A 22,813-nucleotide genomic window follows, 5' to 3' on the forward strand; every position below is an offset into this window, starting at 1 on the left:
AAAATCGGAGTGATCGCAAGTGTTCTTGTTCCCCTTGTGGTATTTCGGCATGTTAGTATAAAAAGTAACCACTATAATGCTCTCGCAACTGTTGTAACGTATTGAATGATCCCAATCTCGGACACAGATTGAATATTTTTGTTGAGAACTAAATGTCAGATTTGTGTTCATAAAAAAGAGGAGAAAAATGTTAAAGGGTTATTCCATCTCATAAGTAAAAAATACACTGACAACGTCGTGGCTGAAAAAAGACAAACGACAGTACACAAAACACAACATAAACAAAAACTCAAGACTGAGCAACTAAATCCTATTAAAACTGGGGGTTTTCTCGGGTGCTCTGGAACGGCGAGAATATCCTGCTCCACATGTGGCATCCGTCGTATCTAGCATGCCAGTTTATGTAAATAAACTCATCATTGAAACTAGAATTGAAATTTTATAACGGCTTTCATTCTTTTAAACACTATTAAACCAAATTGTTTTAAATGATTTTTTACAAGAGAAAGAGCTGTTACAGTACCACTGTGACCTTTACACAATAATACGGATTCTTATGTTCCCACATCGATCGCGCTCAGTTAAAAATAAAAGTCCCTTGATAATAATTTCAAGAAATAAGACGATAGCACAGACATGGAAAACATTTTCTACGTTGACATAGCCCGAGCTAATGATACACCTTGCTCATGTTGTGTTCTAGTTATATAGATATATTTAATTTTTACAAGATCAAATACAATGACATAAAAAGATGTTCCGTTCTAATTTGCGTTGGTGGTTAGAGGGCGTTAATCAATTACACGAGTGGAATATGTCAGCTTTATTTGTAATTTTCAAATTATAATGGATCCAACCTTGTGTCGTTCATTGAATAACTGTTATCAATTTCCGAAGTATTCATATTTCCTGGGCGATGACTGATGTAGGGTCGAAAACATATATAAAAATAAGGTACAATTAACATATATATCAAAGTATATATCAAATTCTGTTTATTCCCTCAGGCAAGGCTGACCTTAGTACTATTTCGTCTATTCTTTTTATGTCACATTTTGGTCATTTAATTTCTCACGTATACAAGTGCTTGTGCATAAAAATTAATGGGTGTGAGCGTTCCTGAAAAGGTGAAGTTAGTGTCTTTCGAATCTAAAAAGTAGAATGCTAATTGAAATATAAACCTGAAAAGCATTGAAGATTCATAATTTCGACAATTATAGCCAAGGTTATCCTTCGTTTTGGCTTTTGATTTTTCTATTGTTACCCCACTTTTTGTTTAACATTTTCCTTGTAGCGCGGTTTTTCTTTTATAGACTTTTTGCATTCCGATATGAGGAAAATCTTAGTATTCTAACAATTCCAAAGATTGAAAAAAAATCATTTATATAGAATATATAATTATATCTGTATAATGATCGTTATATCAGAACGTAACGAGACGACCAGGATATTATATATATATTGAAATAAAGAATGATTTGAAACATATGAAAAATTAACTTTGTTATGTAAATCAATGCAAATCTTTCATACAAATTTATTATTTTATTCTAATTATCATAAAAATTAAATCATTGCGGTTTGTTTATCACTTGTAAATACAAATGTCTAATTGACACCATGATAAATAGAGGAGAAACAGTAACACTTGTCATGTAGAAATAACTCTTATTAAATTATGCGTTTTTAAAGGAAATGAGGTGTTCTGAAAATAAGCAATTTTAATCATGTATATAATTGACGCAATTAAATTTGTTCTCAATTGTAAGGTCATGACTTACTCAATAAAGAACAGTTCACAGACAAAGAATTAGATATTGGTGAAAAATTGTTTCAAAAAACAGAATGACCTCCTATAGATGCCTCTTTATGATCTCTTCCTCATTCCTTTGATGTAGAATAAGAGGTTATATTGACATAAAAGTAATGCGGCAGAGGTTACTAGTGATACAAGTGAATTGCAGTTCTTAAAATGGGTCTAACAGCTGTAGAAGGTAACCTGTGATATCATTGACAAATCGAAATGCATAGTGGGAAGAACATAGTTGATTTTTCGTTTTGTTTTCAATACGATAGACAATTTTGGATTCCAATTATATTTTTTTTGTTACAAGTCATTGATACAAACTGCTGGCCATCGTATCGATTTAATATTCCTAATGGAAACATTGTTCCAAATCCGTGTAATCCTACCGAAATGTGGACGGCTGTAGGACATGGAAAACCTAAAGTATTTGCTCCAAGAAATCCTTTTGGAGAAGACTTCTTACGAAGTAGAATGGTAAGTAAATATTTCTAACCGTTCAACAGATCTTTATTACTGTGGATTCATTTTTTTTCCGTGTGTATTCATTTTCATGGATTAAGAACATTTTGCATTTTCTTGCATATTTAATATCGATGTTTTGCCAAAGTCAGCATACACACCACTATAAATTGTGTAAATCGTTAAACATTTACATTACGAAATCTAAGAAATCTACATCGAATAATAATAAATCCGCCGTATTAGAAAGTGGACGGATATTATCATGCAAGGCTGTTATCAGTTGACACAAGAAAGGACACATTTTTATTTTTATTTTTATTTTTCGCTTCTTTAATGCAACAGATTTTTATTTGATTTCATAAAACTTTCGATATACTTTACTACATTTCCACATGTTGCATTCTACATATTTTTTCAACAGAATGTCTATCTTTTCCGGTGACAATTAAATAATGATAATGAGGATGAAGTTATTCATTAGAAGTGTGTGCAATTGTCAAGGCAAAAAGTGAAATAGTTTCAAATGGTCATTTCACGAGGTATCAACTCGACATAAAATAGATATGTAGTTGAAGAATGTAGGTCACCTATTATCATACAAATAACTGATTTTTTTTTTATTCAACTATACATAATCATAAAGGTTTGTCATACCTAATTAATAACATAAAAAGAATAAAACAGAAATATGTCAATTTTTTATAGTTCTGGTTTTTTTTTATATTACATATTGCTGACATGAATTATCATTTACATGGTCATAATTATAAAATAATTACAACTTTGAATTTTTGAAATACTTAGGTTTTTCCAACTCAGGTATACATTACCTAAGATGTGTTTAGCAAAACTTTTAGGGATTTTATTTTATCTTCAATAATCTTCAACTTCGTACTTTATTTGGTCTTTTAAACCTTATGTTTATTCGAGCGTCACTGATGAGTCTTTTCTAGACGAAACGCGCGTGTGGCACAAATACAAATTTTTACCTTTTTATTTATATCTTACTCTACAGTTATAAAAGTATTTCATATAAGCTTTGATACAACATTTCATAGGAAAAAATATACTTGTTTACCACAGAAGGACAAATACAAATTACTATATGCATTTTGCGCATTTTGTGGTAAAGATTGGTACTGTGTCGATACTTCAAGGGGGTGGTATTTGCAAAAAAGCCCGGATATTGTGATTTAATTATCTTTTATAATTTGTCGATTTCAAATATATTTGCCTCGAGCATTACTAATGAGACATTTGTTGTAGATAAGCACATCTGGTGCAGAATATTGGTAACATTATTATGTTATTTTTATTTCATTTTTATTCATTCTGTGGAGCAGAATAGCTTTTTTGATTGAAGATTGTTTTTTTTTTATCAAAACCTATATCACAATTTTCGATTTAAAAGAAAAGAGATGTTGAAATTTGTTTGCTTTGTATATTTCTTTCATCTCTTCGTTAGACATACTTATTTCCGTCCTTTCTCAATTATGCAATGTCGCATCAAATTTGAATTTTCTTATATTTTTCTTTAAATTATCTAGCATCTAATGTGTAAATTAGTTGGCAAGTTATTATCAATTTAATGAATACGTATATATGTAAGATATCATAATACATCAAGTTAGATTGTCAGCTGAGACTTCAAATTATCTACTTATAAAGAAAAATATGCTGATCATGCAGAAACACGTGCTGACTGCAAACTACAACTTCCGCATAGGCGACAATAGTATCATTTTTCGAGATACAGACTTAAGAAAGTGAATTTTAGAACGAAGCATAGCTAGAATGCATGAAAATATAAAAGAACAGTATGTTTATGATCTATAAGTGATCTATTTCATTAAAAAAAAATCATTAAGTCTGAAACATAACTGATTACCACTTGTCTTTTATTACGCATCGTTGTCAATATAATTAAATTTGATGCGACTCTTATTATAGTGAGAGGGTCAAAACCAGATTTAATCCACAATTTTCTCAGAAGCAAATGTCTATACCAATATAGGAATATGACAGTTGTTATCCAATTGTTTAATGTGTTTAGAGCTTTTCATTTTGCCATTTGATAATGGACATTCCATTTTGAATTTTTCTCGGAGTTCAGTATTTTTGTGATTTTACTTTTTGCAGACATGGACCAGACAGCTTTGTATGATGGATTCTGATGGAGATGGTCGTACTAATGGGGAGGAGCTTGGCGACCCAACCTGTGAATGGCAACAAAAAAATCATACACCTTTATCAAAGACAGTTTCACATCCAGGTAATACATATTCTGTTAATATTTGAAGGTCTGTAATTCCTTCAATTTTTAAGTCATTTTAATTATCCAATTCTTTTTATTTTAGCACTTCATTTTTCTCTATTTTTTGTTTTATTTCAGCTCCCCATTATTCTAATTTTTTTATAATTTAGCTCTCCATTATTCTCGATTATTTATACTATAGCACCCCATTATTCACAATTCTTTATAGTTAAGCTCTCCATTAAACTCTATTATTTATACTATAGCACCCCATTATTCTCAATTCTTTATAGTTAAACTCTCCATTAAACTCTATTATTTATACTAAAGGACCCAATTATTCTCAATTCTTTATATTTCAGCTCTCCATTATTCTTTATTTTTCATTCCTTAGCACCCCATTATTCTCAACTCTTTATATTTTAGAACTCCGTTATTCTCTATTCTTCAATTGTGCACCGCATTATTCTCTATCCTATATATTTTGACATCCAATTTTTCACAATTCTTTAACTTTGCACTCCTTTATTTTCTTTATTTGTGAGCACCCCATTATTATCTATTCAAAATATTGGGTCTTTTTTTTTTTTTTTTTTAGCTTTTTATCTTTCATAATTTATTGCCTATTCTTTTCTATTCTGTTAACCACATCTAGACGTTCAAATATGAGACAGTGACTTCATAAAAAACAAAATACAAAACAAAGAATCCCCATAACTGTCAATTAAAGTACATATTTAACATTAATGTAGACAGAAATTAACACTTTATTATTTTATTTACAAGTATCCAAGGTCTTTCACCTTCTAAAGTTCAATGTTGCATACAAATAGCATACACAAATTCGTCTTTGGCGTCTTTTCTCTCAGCCGAGACAAAATATAAAAGAGAACCGAACGCACGAGGAATATCAAAATCATGAAAAGCTATCATACAAATGTTACGAAGAAAGTTTTCAAGGTCTTGTTCAGTTTAATCAATAAGAATAAAATTAAATTTTATCAGTTCATATGTTACGGCACACTATTACTAATGAGTCTTTTGAAGACAAAACGCGCGTCATGTGCAAATACTAAATTTAATCCTGGTATCTGTGATGAGTTTATTTACAACAATTGAAGAATCCTCGATTTGTATTTTAGGAGTTTGCGAACCGATAGGTAGTCCAGTATGTGCACAGAAACCCAATAATTATGTATGTCCTGGTCAAAGAAATCTTGATTGTCCTTCGTTTGCAAGGAATGGTAAGTATCTAACCTATTTAACATATAAGGATATCATGTTCCCCTCACCATATGTTGGAAATGTTAGGTCTTTTGTTTCTGCGTGTCTATTAATTTGAGATACCTGTAGATAACTTTTGGTTTGAACGCGAGCAGATTACGCAGCTCTACTTGATTGTTCATTTCTAGGGCATTTCAACAAAATAATATTTTGAAATGTCAAATGGTAAAAGAAAACAAATGTTACATCCGTGCATCATTATACAATTTAAATTTATTTAAACTAGAGTGGGTTTTTGGTTTTTTAAGTTTTCACCGCTGCCTGATCCTTCAGCAGATTGAGACTTTAAAAGACAAAAAAGAATCAAAGATAAACGTTAAGTTTTAAAATTTGGTTTTGATGTTATATTTGTTATTCTCGTGGTGTTTTGTCTGATGCTTGGTCCGTTTCTGTGTGTGTTACGTTTCGGTGTTATGTCGTTGTTCTCCTCTTATATTTAATGCGTTTCCCTCGGTTTTAGTTTGTTACCCCGATTTTGTTTTTTGTCCATGGATTTATGAGTTTTGAACAGCGGTATACTACTGTTGCCTTTATTTAACTCATTTTGTGTCTGGTTTTACTATTTTGCATTTAATTGATGTTTTTGTTATATTTCAATTACTTGATTGTTCTTGCCTTTTACAGATACAGAAAAGTTACATATCAATATGACTAATGCCCATGTTCCAATAAAAGCATCATCATATGTATGTTTGGAAGTCAGATTACCATTTGACCAGGATTATCATCTACTTGCTGCAGAACCAATCATAGACAAGTCCAAAATAGTGGACCAAATACAGATATTTGCCTGTGGTAAACTCAATATTTTATTCACGAATTGCAGTTTGAAAATTTTATACCAAAATTGCATAGAACATTCAAAATTTAGGCAAAGTTTCCGGAGTAACATACATGTCGACTCAAAATAATGGGTTAACAAAGCTCTACTGAAAAACTGCAGTTGCAACTTTTGGTCAGAGTCCGGTTAAAATGTTTAAATAGTACTTATTTTAGGTGTGCAACAACTGAAATACATTATACATGTTATATATGTTTTGTGTTTTAAACAGAAAGATCTTTAAAAATAGAGTATAAAAAAGCATGATTTTTTTTAACAGCAAACTTTCGATGCAGAATTAGTTTAAGTATGCCTTATGTAAGATCTTTCGATTCTTAAAAATTTTCCTTTATCTGCAGTTTAATATAACCGTAAACATAGTATAATAATGTATATGCAATGAGCAATGGCATTCAGATTTGAACTAAATAATATTAAGATTTACTCTATGATCTTCAATCACATTTTTTTGCCATTTGCTTTTGTACTTTTCGTTTAGAATTTTCCTCGGAGTGTGGTATTTTTGTCCTTTCTACTTTTTACTATTTAGCATTTATATCAAAACGTCATTATCACTGTGTCTAAACCACACCGGCAGAATTTGATCGGACTCGATGGTATCTAACATCCGGCACAATGACGGAACATCAATAGACAGAAGAAAGATAGGTTTCTCCTTATTTTCTTATTTTTTAAATGATATCGAAGAATATATATACATAAACAACTATTTTCTATTGTGATATGCAATATTTTCTACAACCGTTCTATATTAACGGAGAAATAAGTCAAAATGCATGTCAAAATGACGAATTGAGTGAACCTTGCCTCGAAATTGTTTAATTTCTCTTTAAATTGTTCACATTGTACGGAAAGAAAGGTACGGGAAGATAGATACTGACACAGAGATTGCAAAACTAGTTATTATGAGCATCTCAATACTTGTATTTATGTGTATGGAACGAAAGAAATAGGTCATGTCAAATAAAAATACACCGGTTTCGTCATTGTTGTTTACTACACAACACCCGGTTTCGTCTATATATATCACCCGGTTTTTTATATTTTTTTAAAACCAACAATTAATGAAAAGCAACGTTAACACGGATCTGAACATTGTCTTTCGAAAGAAATTAAATATATCTATAATACTAAAATTACGAGGTCCAATTTATCAGCCGGCATCAGGTAAAAACGACATATCAAAGAATTCAACTTTATATATAGCTAATAGAGGACAATTGTGTAGATTAAAAATTACACCACTCCAGACCCTTTTGTTTTCCACATAATTAATATTGCCAATAATTAACAAGTTCCGGGTCGAATCCGGTGCCGATACCAATAGTATATTCACCTGTACTTACCTTATCTGTATGTTCCGCATCTAACAGGCGCACCACCAAATGGTGTATTTGATTTTACTATATACACGGGTCATAATCACAAAGTCGACACAACTAAATTCAATCATTGTCAAATTGTTCCCTATTGTAGTTTTTTAATTAGTAAGACTTTCTAAGATAACAATACGAATACTAAAAATTTTGACTAAGGCGTATAGGTACAGTTTTTAATTTGTTAGCGGGCATGACGTAAAACAGCGAACCAAAGATTTGAACTTTATTGGACAATATGCTGTTGATTAAAAAATACTCTATTCCAGGACCTGAATATTACCAATAATTAAAAAGTTCCAGGTCGACGGGTTCAAACAGAAAGATTTGAAAGCAGAGAAAACTGTGTATCTTATAATCGGCACGACTTTATCAGATGACAATACCAATACTAAAATAAGGCTTACGCATAGTTATATACTTTAATTCAGTCACGGACCCGCGATATCACGGGTGTGTTCTAGTATGTATTATAAAGTAAACTTGGCGTGTTTACATTTATTTACATAGGTAATTATAGTACTACACATTTTCCTAATGAAAGTCGTATCCGTTATTTCACTGATCTTCAAACTAATTTTAAATGGAATATAAATACTCAATAGCAAACACTGTTATCTAATTATTTTTTTTAACATTAACATTATGATATTTTTTTTATATAGGTTTTGAGATGCACCGCAGTATGTGACCCCCCCCCCCTTTTTTTTTACAAAGAAAACCTAATTAACGCTTAAAAAACAAAATTTAAAACATCACCATAAAGTATGCAGAAGTTAAGATTTATATTACTAAGAAGTGTGTAAAGTTTGATGCAATAATGATAAATCATTTTGAGATATGGCGCGACATGTTAACAAAAAACATACTCCTGTTTTACTTACAAAGTTCTGTAACTCAAAAAGATTTAATTTGATTTTCACTAAAAGGTTTACAAATCGTTTGACCATTTCAAGAAATAACTTTGTTAAGTTTCATGAAAACTAGATAAGCTCAAGTTACGGTGCGACATGTTTACGCTGGACATAAAGATAGACGGATAGCTAGACGGACGGACCGAATGACTGATAGATGGAGGAACGGACGGATGGAAGGACGGACGGACAGACGGGTGTATACAATAATACGTCCTGTCAAAATTGGGACGGGCGTGTAAAAACGCAAAGAAATGAAAAAAAAATCGTAATTAAAGGTCAATAAGTTATATTAGGTTATCGGCCAAGTCGATTTATTTGTATATTTATCTGCCTTATCATTTTCCTATATAACTTTTATATATATTTGAGAAAAATGTATAGAAATCGATAAAAAGAACTTGATATTCGGCATTTATTATAATAAACATAATCCAACTCACATAATCCGATTTCCCGGGTGTCCCTGTTTTCTCATTTCTTACAATATTTTAATTCGGTATACACTTTATAAGATAAGTGGCGAATCTGGATGACAGTGACGTATAGGTTGCACGCCCCGACCCCACCTTCGGTTGCCAAAACTATATTGATTCCTGTGTTTAACGATTTTGTAAAGCAAAAAATAATCAAAATATTGTTCGACTCGCTACGCTCGGCGGTATGTAAAGGTTGTTCGAAATACGCCCACTTTGAAATAAACTGAATCCGTCTGTCCGTATATATTGTCAAAATATATTGACCAACGTCAGTGTACGATCATCATAACACAATGGCGACAGTACAGACTCGGTTTTTTTAATAATGTTAACAAAATAATTATTATTGAATTTTATCGATGACCTGAGACTATTATACTAATTTGTACATAGCAGTATAGTTACAATTAGTGATAAATAAATTTTATTTTAATGCATGGTAGTTGTAATCCTACATTCATTTTCTATGTCGATTATGCATGCATATACATTTGTCTTATTATCAACGTTTATCCTTAAGAAGATTTATTTTTAACGATGGTAGAAAAGATTACATACATGGAATGATTAGATTACTTATAAAGGTGTCCATTCTTTTGTGCGAGAAAATCACATATCAATTGTGTGTTTCGATTTTTAAGACCGTAAACTTTAATTTCAAGTTTAAACATGTTCAACATATTTTCCCATAACTCATATAGAAAACGCATATTTAGAGAGCTTTAATCTCAATATGCTGTTAAAAAAGTTCGGAATGCAAAGTAAAATTAAAATATTTGTGTTCTATAAGAGTAGGAATTTGCTTATTATTTATTTGAATCTGAGACTCATATAAATAATAAGCCGCTGTCCGGTGAACGAACTTGTTTTCGAACGACCCACAAAACTCATTTTGAACGCTGAAGTTAAATAATCAATTATAATGTAATGCGATTATGATTTTTTTTATTTGACCAAACCGGGTTATGCATTTTGAAATCTACGACGAAACCGGGTTGTATACATTGACGAAACCGGCCAGTTCCATTTTGACATGACCCATTTCTTTCGTTCCATACACAGAGTTACAATTATTGAGATGCTCATAATAACTAAATTTGCAATCTCCGTGTCAATATCTATCTTCCCGTACCTTTCTTTCCGTACAATGTGAACAATTTAAAGAGAAATTAAACAATTACGAGGCAAGGTTCACTCAATTCGTCATTTTGACGTGCATTTTTACTTATTTTTCCATTAATATAGAACGGTTGTAGAAAATATTGCATATCACAATAGAAAATAGTTGTATGTGTATTTATATTCTTCGATATCATAAAAAAAAATAAGAAAATAAGGAGAAACCTAGCTTTCTTCTGTCTATTAATGTTCCGTCATTGTGCCGGATGTTAGATACCATCGAGTCCGAACAAATTTTGCCGGTGTGGTTTAGACACAGTGATTATTGTCTTCGCTTTACACTTTAACAGTTTCCCACGCTCAATTGAAATATCGGCAACATACTCAAAGTTTTCCGTACTACTTTGTTTATGTACAGCTCAATTAATTGAATTTTAAAAATAAATGTGTTTAGCCTAATGTTTTTAAGCTCTAAATAAACAACCATGGTATTTAATTTGAACATTTATCATACGTTTTAGTTTTCCTGCTTTCATTGCAGATTCTGGTCTTCACTCCCGAGTGTATAACCATCCATTTGAATGTGGCGAGAAACCCCGTGGAGATTGCCAAAGTCTAATAGGTGGTTACTCCAGGCATGAGAATGGAATTTGTTTCCCGCCTAAATCAGGTTATAGAATAGGCGAGAATGGGTGCAGGCAAATGATTTTCCAGGTATTGTTGTATTTCATAAGGTTGTGCCTCAAATATAAGAAAAACAGAAATCACTTCGGACAGTTACATGACTACTTGCATTAACGATTCTCTATATTATGGTATTGAGTAGCTAGGAAAATGTTTTGTAAAATCTTTATAAGTAAAAAAATTTATTGATAAAAAAAGAGGAAAACACAAACCTTATTGAATTATTCTGAAAATCATTTATACCTGGTTACTTGAATTTGTTTTCTACTGATCTAAGTTTTTTGTAAAGTTTTCGACAGGTGACGATATCGCATACAAATTGACAGCAATAACTAAAATGTTCGTCTTGTAAGCAAATATATTTCAAATAAGCCGTTGTTTTTCTTCGGTTGGTTAACAGGGACAAAATTAGCAAAATATTATTCAAAACAGCATTCTTGTAAAAAGTACAACGATGCACGCAAGTTTAGAATATTTGCATTGAAATCAAACGGATGACTTTATGAACTAATATTTAATTTAATTATAATTTCACATGTTGAATTTTGTCCTAGCCAATATCATTTTTGATTAACATCATACATAGATGTATACAGTTTTGAAAGACAGAAGCGCGCTTGGTTAGATTAATCAGTTAACATCCAATCAAAATTGAACTTAAATTTTGATTTTATCGAAACCACTTTTATGTATAACACTAATCCTTTTGTCACTACTTTCAGATAAGATATAAGAACCCATATTTGAATCCAGCACTGTATGACAGCTCAGGGATAACTTTGTACTACACTAGTTACCTTCAACGTTATGAACTTGGAAATAAATTGATTTCAGTTACCCATTTTACACTACCTACTGGACAGAAAACAACCACAATAACATCTGAGTATCCTGGAGAATGTTCTACCATGCAAATGTCCAAACCAATCTATATAACAGGCGCATTCATTCATATGCACAGCTATGGTAAGTGTTATTTTGTGGTAATTGTTATTAACAACATTGCTGTTGTCAATTTGCTTACATTGCAATCAAGACATTATCAGTATATTTAGTAATAAATACCAGGATAAAAATCTCATTGAGGACCTCATTGAATTCGTATTCATGTGAACTACAATTGAACTGCTTAGCTAGATATGGTTTACCCACAAACTAGGCGTGTGTCAAAAGGAAAAGTATGTCAACATTGAAAATAAAACAAGGACAAACCATTTAATTCACTGATTATATCTACAACATTTCGTTGGTATACAGGATAAAACGATTATTAACATTATTTTAACCGTTAATATGAAATCAAACAGACCTAGAAAAATCCACTTGGTCGTGTTCGCTGTCTCTTTATACATGTTATACATTTGTGTATGTGTATATCGGGTTTAGATGGCGTCTGGACTAATTAGTTATCAAGTGTACAAGGCTTATAATTTGAAATGCCAGACGCGCGTTTCGTCCACATAAGACTCATCGGTGACGCTAAGATCTACAATAAACACAAATTGCTGATACATAGTTTATGCATGCCTTAACTGCTAGTAGTCTGTTGTTATTTATGTATTATTGTCATTTTGTTTATTTTCTTTGGTTACATCTTCTGACATCAGACTCGGACTTCTCTTGAACTGAATTTTAATGTGCGTATTGTTATGCGTTTAATTTTCTACATTGGTTAGAGGTATAGGGGGAGGGTTGAGATCTCACAAACATGTTTAACCCCGCCTCATTTTTTCGCCTGTCCCAAGTCAGGAGCCTCTGGCCTTTGTTAGTCTTGTATTATTTTAATTTTAGTTTCTTGTGTACAATTTGGAAATTAGTATGGCGTTCATTATCACTGGACTAGTATATATTTGTTTAGGGGCCAGCTGAGGGACGCCTCCGGGTGCGAGAATTTCTCGCTACATTGAAGACCTGTTGGTGACCCTCTGCTGTTGTTTTTTATTTGGTCGGGTTGTTGTCTCTTTGACACATTCCCCATTTCCATTCTCAATTTTACTGTATACTTTTTTATATCGTTATATACGATTTAATATGTTATAAGTCGAATAAAAGAATTTGAATCAAATCTATGAACATGATTTTTTGACAGCTAGTGTCCCTTTAAGTAAGATCTATTTCATTTGAGTTGGTATGGCTGGAAAAAGTACGTTAACGTTTACCCATTGCAACATTTAATGTCGTGAGTAAAACTTAGTTGCTGTTTCAGGCCGTCAACAGATCGTTGAATTAATAAGAGACGGCGTTCCCGTTGAAGTCATAGCCGATGGAACCGGATTTAAAGCACATAATCTAAAGGGAACACAGTAAGTAAACAAAATATCCGTCCGTCTTAAACTTTGGATATTTTTTTTTTAAATGCTGAATAATTAGGATTTTATATCACGGGAATTTGTAACCATAGCTGAATTTGTCAAAAAGATTCGGAAGTTGGGATCCTAAATGATCTCAAACTTCGTTCTTTATCAGGTTTTTTTTTGCAACTTTTCTGTTTCGAAGTACACTTATGAGTCTCTTCTAGACGAAACACGTGTCTATCATTTATGCATAACATGGTGATAATATTGGTTCTGTTAGAATACACATTTCATCTACTGTTGGACGCCAAGGGTATCAACATCCCAGTATCCGAAACATCTGTACTGACAAGCAAATAGAACAGATATTGCTTTATTGAAATTTGCTGTTATTAATTAAAGAATCATTGTTTTATGTGGAATGTTTCTCTTTCATACAAAGCTCTGATTCGACGAACCGGTGTGGCTGCACTCACCTCTTTTCGGTGTTTAATCAGCCCTTACATGTTTGCTTGGATGGGATTTTCAAATAAATTGGCAACAATCATCATTTAAGATATAAATCGTCGAAATACGCATCTAGTGCAATATCAGTGGTATCGTGAATGTTATTAACATATCCTATATACAATGGGAATTCCGCGTACAAATGATGTTTTCTGGTAAATTGTATTGTGACCTTCTTTTAATTTTAGTCTCAAAAAGCCAATTCGAATGTTTCCTGGTGACAGTATAAGGACGGTGTGCTGGTATGACACTACAACAGCGAAAACCACAATCAAGTGGGGTTTACTTTCAACCAATGAAATGTGCTCAACAAGTCTCATGTATTATCCACGAGAAGATTGGTTGGATGCCACTGCTACTTCCTTCAAGCAGATTCCTCTCTGTAAGCTGCAGACGACAGGGGAAGCAAATGGTTGTCATTTTGGTCGTTTGTTTGATGCTGTTCGTCAACCAGACGCCACTTCAGTTGCCTTGGACCACTGCGCCGCTGAGAAAATTTGCACCAATGCGTGTGCTTCAATAGCATCAGTTGCGTTCACTCATCCATGTCTTAGGGGAGACAACTATGAATTACTACAATCCCGACTGACAAGAAAGTTCGAAAGATTGAAAAATTTTATGGATGCTTTAAAGCTATGTCGAGTGGAATATATTAATAATACAAATGATCAGGAGACAATTACTACTACGACAGAAATTCCGCCTACAGTTCATTCAAACATTGATTTATCAAATTTTCAGATTCCAACAGGTGGGAAGATTCAGTACAACAACCCAGGTATTCCAATACCATTTCAAAAGACTAGACAAAGCACATCAAGAATGGGTTCAGTGCAAAATCGACGAGTACGTCCTGTCAGGAAAAATAGTCCAGTCAGGAAAAACAGTATACATCCACAGCATGTTATAGAAGCAATGGAGTTAAAACAACAATCAGAGAAACGTTTAACTCTTGCTCATATACAATCAGTGCCTTCAAGACGTAATTCAGTTAGAGCAACCCCATTCCCAACGCCAGTATTTCCAAAACAAATAAATACGAGGGGAACAAGGACTTTTTCATCTCAGGGAGAACAGAACGTCCCTTCTTTAGAACCCAGGGAAAATCCTTTAGTAGCAAAGTTGGCGAACTTTATCCATACAATGCACAATCCATCAAACGCGTAATCTCTGAAATGTTTATCATACATTTTAAACTTTGATGTTCGGCTTATTATGACACTAATTGGGCTGTCTGTCTACGACTTATAAGTTTACATGACGAGTTTTATTTCTTGTTTAATAAAATAAAGAAACTACAAAACAAAACAAAAAGACATATATCTACCAATGAAAACTGTAAGCGAAAACTCGAAAGGACAATACCAGTTTCATAAACAAACTGAGAAAACCTAAACAAATTACAAAGTATTAAAGAAATTTAAAAAAGACAGGACTCAACAGAGACGTTCTATTTGGCGAGTGAAAAAATACGATCCTGAATATGACTTTTTTTTTGCTGCTGAAAAGAAATTTAGAATTGAAATAAACTCAAATATCTGATGAAAACAAATGGCAATTAGCAAGAAATGCCAAACACTGGGTACAGCCAATTAATAGGCTATCGGCTAAAATACAATCTAAACTTTCTCAGTATAACTGTATATGATGTATTTGTTTATACTGAAATCTGCATTAATGAATTATAAATGTGATTGCTTTCTCCTGGTCTTGTTAGTAGTACATAGTTCAAATACAAATAAAATAAACGTATTTCCTTAGGAAATGTTAGCTTGTATTTAGTTTTAAAATTAGGAATTAATGATTGAATTTGTCATATAGCATATATATTCAGAAATCCATATTGCACACATAAACAGTGTTTTACTACTAAAACTGTACAAACCATCTTACAATAATATCCTTATTCATTCAATGTCAGCATGCAATCCAATGTTCAAACAATAGAAAAAGAGTTCTTTAATAAATAAAAAGCAACTTGCACAAAATAATAACCGACTTTCCTATTTTTCATGCGAATGTGTTACGTATCTTTCTTATAAAATAAACTTGTGAAAATCAACATGCTTTTTATATTTTAAACAATATTTAAAGCTTTCTACACTGGTTTGGATCATATTAAACAGGGTTTTAAAGTGGTATATATATATGTAACCATATGTATACTTAAAAAGATTTGTCTTTTCACAATAACATTTTGTTTAAACATTTCACAAAATTGCAGTTCAGTCATCTTTTAAATGGAACAATATGCCAGAAATATTGGCCAATTGCTAGTGAACAGTGTGAATAATGATTAAATAAAGAAATTGCAGTGAAGTAAAACTTACAAACCATTAAAATCCAGCGAATTTCTTGGAATTTTGGTATAAATATTGATTTTTGAAATAAAGAACCAACTAAATATTATTTTAAGATAAATATGCACATGGCTGTAGATTTATTTTCAATTCATAAATACATGATTTTTTTAAGTTGTTATGAGCTTTAAACTGGCTGAAAGTAAATGAGGGTGCTCTCAGATCTGGTATCTGTGTCTTTTTGTTATTGGGATGTATATATACAGGGACAAGCGCAGTCTGTGTTTTGTTTTTGTTTTTTCTGCATTACATCACTCTAATGAGTCAAGCCTTTTTCAACAAATTTTAATAGTTTGTCCGTATGTTGTACTGCAACATGTGCAACACCACTGTCCTGGGTTAGAGATTTGAAAATGCCTGTACCTAGTCAGAAATATGACAGTTCTTGTCCATTCGTTTTTGATGCGTTTTGTTATTTGATTTTGCCATGTGATTATGGACTTTCAGAATTGATTTTCTTCTAAGTTCAGTATTTTTGTGATTTACTTTTTAGAGAAGGATTTGGTGCAATAAACTATAATTTATTTATTTGATTAACAACTCATCATGAATCATTGACCAATATGGTCAAGGTCGTATGAATTCTGCTTGACAAACATGAAAACCTTACAATCGTTCCATACACCATATATAATTGACCTATTGCTTAATCAAATATCTGAGAAACAGACTAAACCACAAAAACTTAAAATTGTCCAATGAACCATAAAATTGAGGTACAGGTCAGATTAAAACTGCCAGTCAGACTTGAACACTTTACAATCAAACTATACACTAAGTAAAATTGACCTAAGTAAGCTCAGTTTATGTGACACTGACTTTACTCTAACCTTGATCGCTCCTCCATACAATGTTGTTGAGGTCAGACATGTGAACACTACCTGACATACATGCAGATAGTGCAAGAAACCTATAAACCAATGCATATTCCAGTTACTCAATATAAGTGAGTATTTGGGTTGACAAAAAAAACTCATATTTTAACAAGAAGTCACTAAACCATGCAAATGAGATCAAAGAGAATGGACATATGACAGACAGAAACTAACTGCATAAAGTATTTGCATACAAGGAAGCATTTACGTCTTTATCTTCTGAAATATTAAAACTTTAAACAAAAAAATATGCCACAACCACAAGATTGTCATCCCTTTGTCTCAGTAGAGAATATATTGCAACTAAAAAAATAAGCTCACAAGTCTTTATTTATCTCATGACAAAGACAACACAGATTGTTGTATGAGCTCACTAAGTCATGGTTGGTTTTATTCATGTAAATATTTCATTCACTATTAAATAATAAATAAAATAACAATTTTCAAGTTATATTTTTAGTTTTGTATTTGAGATCATGATAATGATGATGGGTTAAATGAAAGTCCAGTACAAAAATATTATCAGAAACATATACCGTCATATGTAATACTAATTATCTTTAATATGAAACCTGCTTTCAATGATACCAACAACTGAGCCCAAGTTTATAATGTTCTAGTTCACAAGGTAGTTGTCCCCAAGAAAACAAGATATTGTGGCAGCACCTGATATATTTAATGATATCAAACAATGATACTATTCTGACTTCAGGCTGACCAGTCTCAGGTTACCTGGTCTTAGGCTGACCAGTCTTTGCTCGTACTGCTAAATGCCATAGCCTTAACAGGGAAACAGAAATTTTCAGACCTTTTAATTTGTGCGCCAAAGAATTGGATCGAACCCAAAAGGTGTCAAATTACCACAACATCAGACTTTTTTGTTTTTCACATGACTTTTGCTTGATGTCCAAAATAAGAATATAGTGAACATTAGTTTGTAATCAAATACATGGTATGTTTAGTAGTAAGATAGGCATGGATTATGCATTTCTTCTTCAACCTAGTGATCTACATTCAATATTCAATAAATATCAGTATGTTTTCAAAAGAATCTTTCACATTTCTCTTTCTTTTCATAAAGGTTCTCATACTTTGCACAATGTTCCTCACTTGACTGAGTGTATACCATCTCTTTTCACAAAGATTTTAAATTTCCATGAACTTCAAATCACGTCAATAATCTTTGCAACATTTCCCTCTGACAAAAATGTACTTGTCCTCAATTTTACAGTCAACAAGATGGTAGTTTAATGTCATATGGCTACAGGTCCACTTGCTAATAAAAGGTTCTTCCTTGTAAAGTGAACACATAAAACTGATGTCTGTTTTGTTGGAAAGGATCCTAGTAACAAATTAGCATTATCATTCCTGCCAATATATAAGGTAAAACTGTTAAATATATACTGTCTGATTAAGACTTTTCAACAAATACAATATAAATTGATATAAAGGTTAAGGTGGTATGGGAGTCTAAATTGAAAATGATAGAATTTGTTCATTTTATGCCATGCCAAAACATAGTATATATTGATATATGTTAAAAAAAAATATAATAAAAATGCTGTTACCGTGCATTTTCTCAAACTATAGGTTGTGACAAAATGACACATTTTGTATAGATTATACAGGAAAATACATCAATATGTGATAAGAAGCTAAACTAAATGATAGAATTGGAAAATAAAATAATTCCCTGTAGCTTATAATTTAATTCTTAATTCCAATTTAACTTGGAGTAAATTACGAAAAGACTGTTGATGACGTCACAGTCATATGTCAAAATTATGTCTAGGAGCTGATAGACAAAACACTGTCAGCCAATCAGAAGACGTGTTACATCCAAAATTGAATTATTTATATTTATCATGTTTATACGTGATGATCTTCTTTTGTTCTTTTGAATGAAAATTCACATTAGTTATTTGCATTCTAACATCAAATTTTGCTAACTTGATTGACAATCTGGATCTTCAATTCAATGTTTTTTACAATTCAAGATGCTGAAAGACATTCATACCACCTTAAATAAACAGTTAATTTATAAATATTACACAATTGGTGTGATGCAGATTATTCAAATTAAAAAGAAACTTGACACAGTAAACTTCTGAGTGGTTTAATTCGGGTTATTGCACATGTTAAAACTATGGTGAAACTAGACACAAAATACTTCTGAGTTTCATTAGCAATCATACAACATCTGATTTTTATACATTAAAATATATTGATTTTTATAATTCATAATAGCCTTTAACCTTATACATGTTATAATTATGATCAATTACTATCAAATAAATGAATTATGGTTCCTCATAGTTATAAAAATAAGAAGTGTTATGATTGCCAACAAGGAAACTATCCATCAGGGATCAAAGGAGATTTACAACTACAGGGCAGTGTTCAGCCTTCCACAATGAGCAAAATTCATGTAGTATTTTAACCTATAGTTTGTCCTGTGAAAAGGGAATTACTTACACCTGAAGTGAACTTGGTATGGTGGCATCAGAATCTGTATCGTATTCCTGTAGAACTCTGTTGACGTCCCAGATCTTAACACAACTGTCCAAACCTCCTGACGATAAAACACTTCCTTCTCGACTAAACATGAGAGAATACACAGCCTGTGTGTGTCCTTTTAACTGTGCTAACATATTACCACTTGCAATATCCCATAATAAAATCGTCTTATCAACACCTGAAAATATAACAAATACAATACAATAATTTCTTTTTTTACACCTGAAAATATATTACGGTACAATTGCTTTGCCTTTTTTTGTTTCTACTGAAGCGAATGTCTTTTAATTCAGAAATTAATGCATCCATTCATTTTTGCATATCCTTGACCACTAGCAAGAGAAGAATAAATGTGTTTGCAATAAATAATTGAAAATCACTAATGATATTATAAAATGTTAATTTTATCATACCCAACCAGGCACTACTAAATAATTGACAATTAGAAAAACATACCATTAATTTCAGAATTTACAGTATCTACATGGGTAAGGAGGTTGTTCATTACTAATTGAACAAGAATGTAAGAATTGTCATGTTTAAATATATCTTATTTGAAATTAAAAGTATTTCTGACAAATCAAAAAGTGGTTACACATTACAACTCATCTCTATCAAGCTTCTTCTCAATTATAATCTAAATGTTGAAACTACCATGACAGAATCCAGAATCTATATGTCAGTCAAGCAGGGTTGGCAAAGTTACCCGTCCGGGAAAACCAAGTTGGGAAAACCAGGGGATTCCCGGGCTGGGCAATTCTCCTATAAACAGGTAATACTTGGCAATACTGGGCACTATAAATTTTTAAGCTTCTTTTTACACAAAATAGTAAACACTTGTTGTAGTTGAATGGTATAATTGCTAAATATACATATTTTACACAGATAACTATTGAAAGTCATTTCTAGAGGATTGACAATTCAATTTCTTCCTTTTCTACACCAATTGGATGTAGGCAGAATTCAAGACTTGCACATTTTATTGCAGTGTTTCAGTGAATTGTAAATTTTTAATTGTTATACCACCATATTGCTAAATAAAAACCCTAAGAGACATGTCATGAACAATTTTTAGTAATGAAAGGACTGATATTGTTATTTAAACAAATCTGCGTTCTTTTCTGAATAATGATTTATTAATTAGTGATGTACATATAAATATGCTGAAACTTTGAAATGGTTAAAAAGTAATTTTCCTTACATTACATATAATTGTTAATTATATGCATTTGATATGTATTAGCTGTATACATGATATATATACAATGTATTTGAAAAAAAATACACACAAATTGAATGTGAATTAAGCATACTTGAAAGAATGGTGATATATAATAATTTTTTAAATGGATTACCAGTATATTACAAAAGATTTTTTCTTTTTCTGTTACATGTATGTTTTTTCATTTACATTGACTTGTCTCAGAGTAGCTAGAACAATACTTTCTCAGATTTATACACTTGTATTATAAGTCGGTTGCAAACAAGTAAACTTATTACAGTGACTTGACTGTTAGTGTTGCTCTCCACCAATTGCAACTTATTCAAAATTTTGACCAAATTGCAATTTGTTTTATTAAACCAAATTGTTCAGCTGGTCAGAATATTGAACAAATTGTTCAGTCAAAAGGTGATAAAATAAAATATAGGTACAATCCTATAAGACTTTAACTCCACTTTAATGTTGTTGTGACAAAATTAGTTTATCAGTTTGTATAGTTATATTATAGTCATTTCCATGCTAAAGGGAAACTGTTTATTTTGAATTGCTATAAAATTGTCCAAACTAAGCTTTCATATAGTTTTTCTTTCTAAAAGTATTCTATATTTATAAGAATCAGATATCATTTTAAACAAAACATCATATATTCAATAAAATATGTGTGAAATAACAATAAGCTATTGATAAGTTTTCATGGGGAGATAACCTAAAATATTATTCTTTTGAATAAAGACTTTTTGAAAGAAAAGTTATTATCTCCCCCATGGAAACATCCTGCAAACACATATTGCAATTTTACACATATTTTACTGAATATGAAATGTTTTAAATCACATAATGTCTGATTCTTATGAATATAGAATACTTTAAGAAAGCTTAATTTGGACAATTTTATAGTAATTCAAAATAAACAGTTCCCCTTCAGCATGGAAATGACTATAATATAACTATACAAACTGATAAACTAATTTTGTCACAATATCATTAAAGTGGAGTTAAAGTCTTATAGGATTGTAAGTATGTTTTATTATATCACCTTGCACTTTCATGACTTGGCTGTGGTTTTCTACAGCAGTTGGTTCAAATTTCTGACCAGTTGAACAATTTGATTTTATAAAACAAATTGCAATTTGGTCAAAATTTTGATAGAGTTGCAATTGGTGAAGAGCAACACTAACAGTCAAGTCACTGTAATACATCAAATTCCTATGTTTTTTTTTTTAAACTTCTTTAAAATTTGGGCCAGTATTTCATATTACCCAGTAAAACCCGGGTTTCCCCAGTATTTCCCACTAGGCTGGGCAATACTCATAAAACCTGGGTTTTTGCCAACCCTACACTCAAGACATAATTGTTGAAGACATGACAAAAAGGTAATAACTGTAAACATCTATTACTTACCACCCGTGGCTATAAATCTACCGTCAGGAGAAAAACACATCTTGTGTATTGGTCCCTACAAAAAACAAGAAATAAACTTCAGTAATTGATTTAGAAAACATCATATCATCTATCCATATTGCTCAAAAACACCATCTTCATTTTATAATCAAGAGAATTTATCAACAGTTTTTGCTGTCTCTTCACATTTTTTTCATACAACGTTGCTCTATTGTCTATATAGAGGAATGTTACAAAACTGTCTGACAAGTGAGAGATTTAGCTAGCTATAAAACCAGGTTTAATCCACCATTTTCTAATAAAGCAATGACTGTACCATGCTAGTAATATACGACAGTTGTTTTCGATTCATTTGACGTGTTTGAGCATTTGATAACAGACTTTCCCTTTCAAGTTTTTCTTGGAATTCAGTAATTT

The 22,813-nt window shown here is 31.6% G+C and overlaps 2 protein-coding genes across 2 annotated transcripts in view; one reads left to right on the top strand and one right to left on the bottom strand.

Moving 5' to 3' along the window:
- Window positions 1-1,749: 1,749 nt before the first annotated feature.
- LOC139502536 (uncharacterized) lies at window positions 1,750-16,380 on the top strand. Its single transcript, XM_071292032.1, has 8 exons — window positions 1,750-2,281; window positions 4,409-4,541; window positions 5,666-5,767; window positions 6,432-6,602; window positions 11,078-11,250; window positions 11,943-12,186; window positions 13,427-13,523; window positions 14,210-16,380. The coding sequence occupies exons 1-8, from the start codon at window positions 2,024-2,026 to the stop codon at window positions 15,186-15,188; spliced, it is 2,157 nt and encodes a 718-aa protein (XP_071148133.1). The 5' UTR covers window positions 1,750-2,023; the 3' UTR covers window positions 15,189-16,380.
- Window positions 16,381-17,696: 1,316 nt separating this feature from the next.
- LOC139502997 (transcription initiation factor TFIID subunit 5-like) overlaps window positions 17,697-22,813 on the bottom strand; it is a 35,889-nt gene continuing 30,772 nt past the window's right edge. The window contains exons 16-18 of the mRNA XM_071292665.1: window positions 22,397-22,451; window positions 19,732-19,951; window positions 17,697-18,624 (exon numbers count right to left, since the gene is read on the bottom strand). Of these exons, the coding sequence (XP_071148766.1) occupies window positions 18,510-18,624; window positions 19,732-19,951; window positions 22,397-22,451 (390 nt within the window). The 3' untranslated portion in view covers window positions 17,697-18,509. The remainder of the gene's footprint in view (window positions 18,625-19,731; window positions 19,952-22,396; window positions 22,452-22,813) is intronic.

The sequence above is a fragment of the Mytilus edulis genome, chromosome 14 (assembly GCF_963676685.1).
Source record: "Mytilus edulis chromosome 14, xbMytEdul2.2, whole genome shotgun sequence".
Taxonomy (NCBI): domain Eukaryota; kingdom Metazoa; phylum Mollusca; class Bivalvia; order Mytilida; family Mytilidae; genus Mytilus; species Mytilus edulis.

Coding starts and splice junctions, on each gene's coding strand:
- LOC139502536 (XM_071292032.1), top strand. CDS start 2,024: ATGCATAGTGGGAAGAACATAGTTGATTTTTCGTTTTGTTTTCAATAC. Junction 12,187..13,426: donor CATTCATATGCACAGCTATG/GTAAGTGTTATT, acceptor TTGCTGTTTCAG/GCCGTCAACAGATCGTTGAA. Junction 13,524..14,209: donor CATAATCTAAAGGGAACACA/GTAAGTAAACAA, acceptor TTTTAATTTTAG/TCTCAAAAAGCCAATTCGAA.